General features: G+C 23.8%; 1 protein-coding gene across 1 annotated transcript; it reads left to right on the top strand.

Moving 5' to 3' along the window:
- The first annotated feature begins 892 nt into the window (after positions 1-892).
- LOC112592612 lies at positions 893-6,345 on the top strand. Its single transcript, XM_025336728.1, has 7 exons — positions 893-1,054; positions 2,398-2,406; positions 2,602-2,610; positions 4,247-4,273; positions 4,975-5,016; positions 5,226-5,296; positions 6,274-6,345. Exons 1-7 carry the CDS (start codon positions 970-972, stop codon positions 6,343-6,345), a joined length of 315 nt encoding a protein of 104 aa, XP_025192513.1. The 5' UTR covers positions 893-969.
- The last annotated feature ends 2,453 nt before the right edge of the window (positions 6,346-8,798 follow it).

The following is an 8,798-nucleotide window of genomic DNA, read 5'->3' as shown; positions in this document are numbered from 1 at the left end:
CAACGTACGCTTGTACTATATCGTTTCAATAAATGATGACGACTCACCACCCGAAGCATTGCTTAACGGTGTTTCCGGGTGGTGAGGGTTTCGCCGATTTAAACGAAAAAACAGGTTTGTATAAATAATATTATGTAAAAAAGTTGTTTTATTCGTTATAACTTATAATTCAAAACTGTTAATTATTATTATTTTTTTTTATTGGATTATGATATTATGTGTATTATATTATTATTATTTTTTTTAATTGTATATTAAAAAAATAAAATAAAATTTGTAATTATTATAACTAAAGGCCATTACTATCAATGTCAATTATGATTAATTAAAAAAAAAAAGAAATTATATACATAATACTGGTAGCATCAAAAAAGATGTACGAATTAATTGTTGTCCGATAAAAATATACTAAAGAAGTTAATAGTAAATTTTCATCGTAAGGGTAATATATTATTTTAAAACAATTAAAATATACGAAAAGAATTCCAATTTTTCATATTACAAATTATACAATTCTATGAAATTTGACAAATGTTAAATTATTGTCGTACACAATTTTTACTGTATTATTGACTATTGTATAAGTACCTCTATAAATTTATATAAAAAGCACCATTAACACAGTACATTATTGAAAAGGCTTCCTTATTAATGTCTACGACCGATTATATATTTTAAACTTTACTCTTACATATGTGTATCATTTAACCATTTGTGCCGCCTCACATTATATTTTTTCATTTTGATTATTAAAACAGATGTCTTTGAAATAAATACATAAAACATTTATTTATTTGTTTTAATGTATATAATCCAAAATAAATAGGCACTCTTTTACTGTATACAGTATCATAGTACCTAAGTTGAATGCGCTCATTTTAAATTTGTTCTTTGCAAAAAAAAGTTGTAATTATCTAAGTTGTTACTCGTATATCTTTGTAATTATCAAAACAAAAAAAACAAAAAACTATGATTTCATATAAAGTTTTAATAATATTAACTTTTACAATTAATATAAGCCACAGTAGTTATTCTGAAGAGCAAATTCGAAAAGGTAACGAACAACAATTATTTTATAAATATTGTACTTCTAAATAATTAAAAATTGGTGATTAAAAATTTTAAGAAAAAATTAGATTATAGATTCATTATTTTCAAATGAAACATAAGCCAGTAAACCCCAGCCTCGCGCGCCTTCAAAAATTGTGACTGACAGCTTTACTCTGTAACGTATTAACGTGAATACCCAAATATCTCATAACATGACTATGTCTCTCAGAATCAAAAATCTAGTAATCGTTTTTACAATTGACAAAAAGAACGAGGAAACGAATTATTGACGAACGAATTGAAAGTTTTAATATAATAATTATATTGCTAAATGAAGATCCCTTGTTTTTTGTCAAAATATAATTTCTGTTGTTTTAATTATTAAATTAGTTTTTTACTGTCATTATGAATGTTATTATTGTATTATTATTATAACTATTGTTATTCACACAATAATTACTATTTTATTCTAATATTTGTATTTATTTACCTATTTGTATTCAAAGAGCATATTCCGATAATTTTTTAATAAATAAATAAATAAATTATAGTTACTATGTATTATATAGTTATACATATTATATTCTCTAGTTTATTAATTTAGGAATATAAATTATATTGATTGATTTTAATATTGAATAATAGGACAGTATTAAAATACTTGAACATTTTAAATATGTATTTAAAAATCAATTAATTACAATATAATTCGGATGATACATCATTTATACAATAAGTCTACAATAGTTTTTTTTTTGTTTTTAATGGTTTAAGAACATTAAAACTCTGTGTACCTAAGTGTCTCTGCATAACCAAAGACGACTGTATGTGCACTACATAACCACATTCAAATATTTTTTTGTTTACATACAAAGATACTGTAAAATTACACAGTACAATCCATGTTTACACATAATATAGTGTTCACACTCATATACATATCACCATACTTACATATGAGTAAATAAAATAAAACACAGAATATTAAGTCATATGAAATTTAAACAAAAAATATAACTACGTGAATTGTAAAAAGTTCATAGACTTTAACATAACTTTAACCTAACAAACAACTTTAACTCGTATACATTTCACCACATTTTCATGTGAGTAAATAAAATAAAACACAGAATATTAAGTTGTATGTAATTTAAAAAAAAATATATTAATAGGTAAAAAGTACATTTACTTTAACAATTAATTAATTTTAAAGTATTCAAAATATGTAATTGATAAGTCCCACAATCAACCATAGTATTTTATATTATAACGCATAATATATGTAATACTAAACAAATTTTAAATATCAAATAATAAACTTAATGCAGATTTAATATTTGTTTTCAGAATGCGATAGTAATAGATTTTAAATCAGTAAATTATAGTTAATACATTTTACAAATTATTAATAGATATGACATAACTATGATAAAATAGGTTTATTGTATATGTACCTACATAACATACTTTATAATATTTAAATCTTTATCTTATATTAAAATTTAAGTATTCATATTTATTAAGTTAAACTTATTTTATTTTACTTTTTAGGATGCGTTGGTAAGATAATTTTTTATGGCAATATATTTTTGTTTATACATTTTGCAGTCTATTTGTATATCATAGCCAAGAAAAAATTACCTAATCTTGTGTGCTAGTCATGCTTTATGATATTTAAACTATAATTTTTAACTTTTAAAATGTACCTACATTTAAATCTTAATTACACATTATTTTCCTATTGGTGATTTCTTTTCCAAATAAAATTTTCGATTTTATATAAAGCGATGAACTAATTGTTTTTTCAATGGTGTGTTTTTTAAGATTCCAAGGGGAGCAATACGTTGTTAATTACCTTAAAAAATAAGATTGAAAATTTATATTTACATTACTTTTTCTGAAACATTTAAATTTAAATTTTTTATAGAATTCGTCAAAATCTCGAAAAATACAAATTATTTTGTGGTTAGAAATTCATAAAAAATGTTTCGGTTTATATCTAACATAATATTAGAAATGTATAATAACTAAAATTGTTTGTAAACAGTTATTGATGGAGATACTCATTATTAGTAATCATAACGATAATTACCCATCTAGCGAATAATAACGAATATTGGTCGTAACTCACTCTACATTTGGCGCTACTGCCGACCATTTTGGTGATTGCAATTTTCTGTTTTCTATGACGGCGACAACTATAGCCTACTAAAGGCTACAAATAGTAAAGCAAATTAAACTCAGTCAATCTGGTCCAGATGTTGCTCCGCGGTTCATTTGTATGCGCCATTGCAGTGCGCCCTTATATTTTTTGAAACGGAGTATACTAATTAAGTTTTATTTTTCATAAATTCTAAGTGAAGTGTTGATTGCATGGATTTTATAACAATTTCTTTTTTGTCACCACCTTTTAGTGTAATAATAACGCTTCGATTTTTAACTTTCGGAGTCGTTTCTGGTAGTAAATAAATAAATTAGCCTCATTTTGTATTTTGGGGATATCAAAAGTAAAAAACCATCAGTATTTCTCTTAACTCTAAAAACAAATAAAACTGAAAATAAAATACAAGTAAGGTAAATAATATTTTAAGTTCAATTCGATAAAATTATATAGTTAAACGAACATTCACAATTTTAGTAATTTTTTTCAAATTAAAAAATATTATTCAGCACTACTTGAAACATTTGACACATATTATTATATTTCTTACACATTTTTATATATAATGATTTTGGTAAAATCAATTTAACTTACGATTTCTATTATTATTATTAAATAGTTTATTTGAATATAATATATTATAATATATAAAGTGGAAAATTATCTTTGCTTAGAATCGTTTTTACAAATTTTTATTTTCGTTTATTCAAATTAGACATATACATTACAGTGACTTACTGACACATTGAAAATCAGGGATCGGGACTTTATGTATTTACATATTTGTTCGAAAAATAGATAGAAGAATACGGATTCGATTCATATTTATTTTTTTCTATACTTCTAAATTTATATTTTATTATGCATAAGTATGCGCATTAAATCCCGAGTCCTGCTGATAACTGATGAATTACATTTGGAATTTAATGTACATCAAGTGTTTACCTACTTATTCTATAATTTTCATGAAATAATTTTTAATTCAATATTATGTTTACTAATATTATATGTTTAATATTTGAAACAAAATAATAGACAATTTAAAACTACTTGGGTTTACATGTAAGTACCTAAACTAATTTATAGTAACAAAATTAAGTGTTATCAGATTAATTTTTGTTATTTTTATTATATATTTAATCATATGAAATAGTTGTAATTATTTTATAGTTATTACCAGGTGTGTGAATTTAAAACTATGAAAAACCTTCAAAAATTCTTTTAAAATTTCAAAAATGCAAAAAATATGCACTTAAAATGATAAAACTGTAGTATCCTCGCAAACATCGAAAAGGTACTAAACGGCAATAACTTACTAAAATTATTAATTAACCAACTTAATTTGGAAATTTGTGAATAATATATTGATATGTCACAAATAAATAGCAATATTGCCTTATTTTATCCAATCATTAACTTTAACCCGCATACAGCTTGTGTAAAATAAAAATATGTTCTCTAAAATAATTGACAGAACTTGATTAAAAATACGAAAAAATTAAATAAAAATGAAATTATGACCATAAAATTAAAAAATGTCGAATAATTCAAAACAAAAGTTTTATAAATAGATTTTTCGTTACATAATTCAAATTCATAATGAATTAAAAAAAAAAAAACAATTCCTATAAATTTCCACCTCTCATTATTACATATTTGTATACAATATATTATGTTAATATTAAAATTGTGCGATACATAATTATTCTGCGTATAATATGAGGGAGTAATAAACGTCTGATATTTTATATGTATTTATGTAGATGACTTACCATTTATAAATTACGTTCAGGGAATTAGAATTGGTAAGTAATTTAGTGAGGTTATAATTTATATCTTTAAAATATATCTGATACCTGCGCTTAAAAAAAAATATTAAACATATAATACGCTGTTACACCCTTTTCGGCGTGTATCGAATATCTTTTTAATAAATGAGTACAATATAATAATTTTTTTTTTCCATTTATTGTGTGGTAACTCATATTTGCGGATAATTATTATAAAATATTAGCTACTAATGCTGATACTAGTAAACTTGATGAATTCATAATATATTCATTAACCGAAGATAAAAAAAACACGGTGAGTTTTGTAAATTTATATTAAATGTAATACTCATCAATTAAACTGTTTTACCTAAAACAAAACTATTTATAATTTTTTTTTTTTTTTTAATAATAATTATAGCAATAGTTATTAATGTTATTATAGTTCATTTAAGATCTATCTCAATACTTAATGTTTAAGAAACTAAATTAATAGTTATTTGAAATAATTTACATTCAATTCACATTAAATCAAAACTATCAAAATGTAATATTATAAATTATTTAGTTGAAAACCTTAGAAACTAATTAGCATATTAAAAGCTATCGCTAGCATAGTATTGATTATTTTTTAAGACTTTGTAAATGAGAATGAGAACAATAATATTATAATAAATCAATTATAATTTTCAAAGCAATTTCAATATTTTTTTCTTTAAAATACGGATGATATATAGCATAATTTAAGTATAGTTCTATAAATTGTTTATTTACATCTGTGTTAACGTTTATTTTTATTAATAAACATTCCTTCAACTAACCAACTATAAAAATGATACCTGATAACGATATCATAATTCATTTTATTATTCAGTATGTGAAGTATGTCAATAATACACTCCAATTAGAAAATGAAATTAATAAAACGCTTTAGAAATAACCTTATTTAATTTAAATACTTACTGTATATTATAACCATTGAAAGTAAGACACTAGAAAAAACAAGGTATTAATCATTATCGATTATCAACAAGTTTCACACAATGAATGTTAAACAAAAGAAGATGTTGTTATCTTTAGATAGGTATTTGAATAATTAGTAACAAACAGAATTTAACTCACATTCTGCTTTTTGTAGTTCAGTATTTTTTTTTTTTTTGTTTTTTGAAATTATGCAATAATGGTTATGGATAAAATCTTCATTTTTTTTTTAATTTCATGGATTTTCAAATTTTAATAAATTATTGTTAAAATCACAAATCAAAGATTTTTTGTGTTTTATTTTGTTTCCAGCAAAGAGAAAAGTATGGCGATTCAGTACTGGAAGATCATACAATTCGTGGTATGTTATTTAATGCATTTTGATACCTAATCGCTATAGACAATTATCTTTTATATATCATAACCAAAGTTTTAAATTATTCAATTAATCAGGGTTTTGTTGGTTAAAAAAACCTGTTGCTTGTTACAACTATCGACTGTTTACCCAAAGTACATTCAGGCAAACATTTTTAATATCTTATTATAATGTTATATAGACGATATAATTAGGAAATTTTAAAAATAACTTATTGCTGTTATATATTCACAAATTATCATTGTAATAAGCAAGTTTGAGTGTAATAGTTAATTAATGATAGCCAGATAATTTTGTCTAGATAACGGGAATCCTAATTTTATTTTTGTCATTGATGAAAACATTTGTATTGTATTATTATCACGTAGAATTTGACACATATTTTTAAAAATACTGTTAAAAATAAGGAAACTAATATATAGATTATAACTATTTATAATATTTACAATTTTTGACAGAATATACATATACACGCGTACTACTATGAATGTAAAAGTTTTAAACCTAGGCGTAAGTATTATTCTTAAAATGTTTCAGGTTTTATAAGTGTTTGTACGAATTAATAATAAAGTTTGTTTTAAACGTGTTGAACTTTTATTTTTGATTGTATTTTTAAATTTATTATGTAACAAGTGAAAAAGAAAACAGAATCAAATAATACAGTTTTTTATTTCATTTATTACAGCTTCCTTGTTAAAACCAAAAGAATATTGTAAACAAAAACGTGAGTAATAGAATAAATATGTACATAAAATAAATTCAAATTTTTCTAGAATAAATTTTCCATTCTACATTTCTTTACCAAAAAAAAAGTATAAGTCTTTCAAACATTTACAATATGTGTACTGGTGGAAAGTTCTATGGTTTATACTTTTAAAATAACAAAAAAAAAAAAAAAATCGTTAAATGAATGATTACTGTTTTTATTTAAATATCAAATGTTGTCAAAATATACAAATTTAAACTTATGGCGGTAAAAGATGGGGTTTAGACGAATATCGAATTTGTAAATTTGTAAGATGGTTATATATTTAGAATAAAATGCAATAATAATGTCGAGTTTATATTAGATAATATAGCTTTTAGTTTTTGAATATCCCGTAATAAGATAAAATTAATAAGAATATCTATACGAGTACAAAATTAATTTTTAAAACTAAATCAATGTTTATTGTTCAAGTTTAATGTCATTGACGTGTGTATAGTGTGACGTAAACATTATAACATGCTTATTTATGCTCAGTCATTGAAATACATTGAAAATATACGTATTTTGTGTTCAATTAATATAACAATTATTATTTGTCTTTAATCAGTCTCAATCATTAAGTGTAATTAATTGAGAATATATTATTAGTTATTAGGTACTTAAATTGTTAGATTTTGACGAGGTTTTTTAAGTACCTAACTATCGTTAAAAAAAAAAAAATAAAAGAGAATAAAAAAAAAGCACCTTGAAAATATAAAATGTAAGCATGTATAGACTGATTTAAAGAATGGGTCGACTTTGTCAAGAACATGTCTTTAAAAGTATGAGAAATAAATATAAAAAATAATAGGTAAAAATAACTTTTATTATTTAATTTTATTAAAATCCTTAGTAGGGTAAAAAAGCCGATTCAGCATCCCCTCGCAAAACCACAAAAACCATTTCACCCGCCCGTCTTAAATATTTTTCTTAGTTATATTTATATATTATTTTTGACACTTTCTAAACTGTCCCCCCCACCGTCTAGGTATTTCACTTATTTGAATAACGACTATACTAATTAACTGGTTACTGCACTCTGGTATAGACAATTAAAAATAAATGTACTTCGAGTAATTTCTTATTAATAGCTATTACTACTACTAATTGATATGTGTTTATTTGTTAAAAACAAAAAACAAAAAAAAAAAAAAAATGTTTTCGCTTTTCGATAACGAGTGTCATTGTGCAAGTTAAATGTATAAAAGCGTGATATCTTTGCACGATTTAGTAAAGTGTTTTCTTAGTTTATGGAAACAACTTGTGTATTACTAAAATATGATCAAATGCAGAGAATGTGATAAAGTGTATACGATTTTCATCTCCACTAATCATTATCGGTACGTTAGTACTTTTCAACAGGTTACCCAACTTGCCGCCGACAACTGCTGTGATGCTTATCACAAAGTATTTTGTTACATCTTCACATGACGTCGAACCTCGATAAATAATCGGAGACCGTGGAATGTCATATTTATCCAATAACGCTATGGGCACGATTTCCGCTATCTGGCGAAAACCATAACTCATCGGCGTTTATGATCATGTACGACTTTTTGTATTTGAACCTAGCTTCCGTTTTTCGAGAAAGCTTCAAAGTCTGCGTAAATCACAAACGGATGCCGCTGCATGTTTCTCCACCCGTCAAACTTGAGTTAAAGTTCTTCCGGCATAACCGGAACATTGTAATGCAACTGAACGAAGTACATCAGC

The sequence above is a fragment of the Melanaphis sacchari genome, unplaced genomic scaffold, assembly GCF_002803265.2.
Source record: "Melanaphis sacchari strain LSU unplaced genomic scaffold, SCAv2.0 Contig182_pilon_pilon, whole genome shotgun sequence".
Classification (NCBI taxonomy): domain Eukaryota; kingdom Metazoa; phylum Arthropoda; class Insecta; order Hemiptera; family Aphididae; genus Melanaphis; species Melanaphis sacchari.
This window is presented reverse-complemented; position numbering and strand designations above follow the sequence as displayed.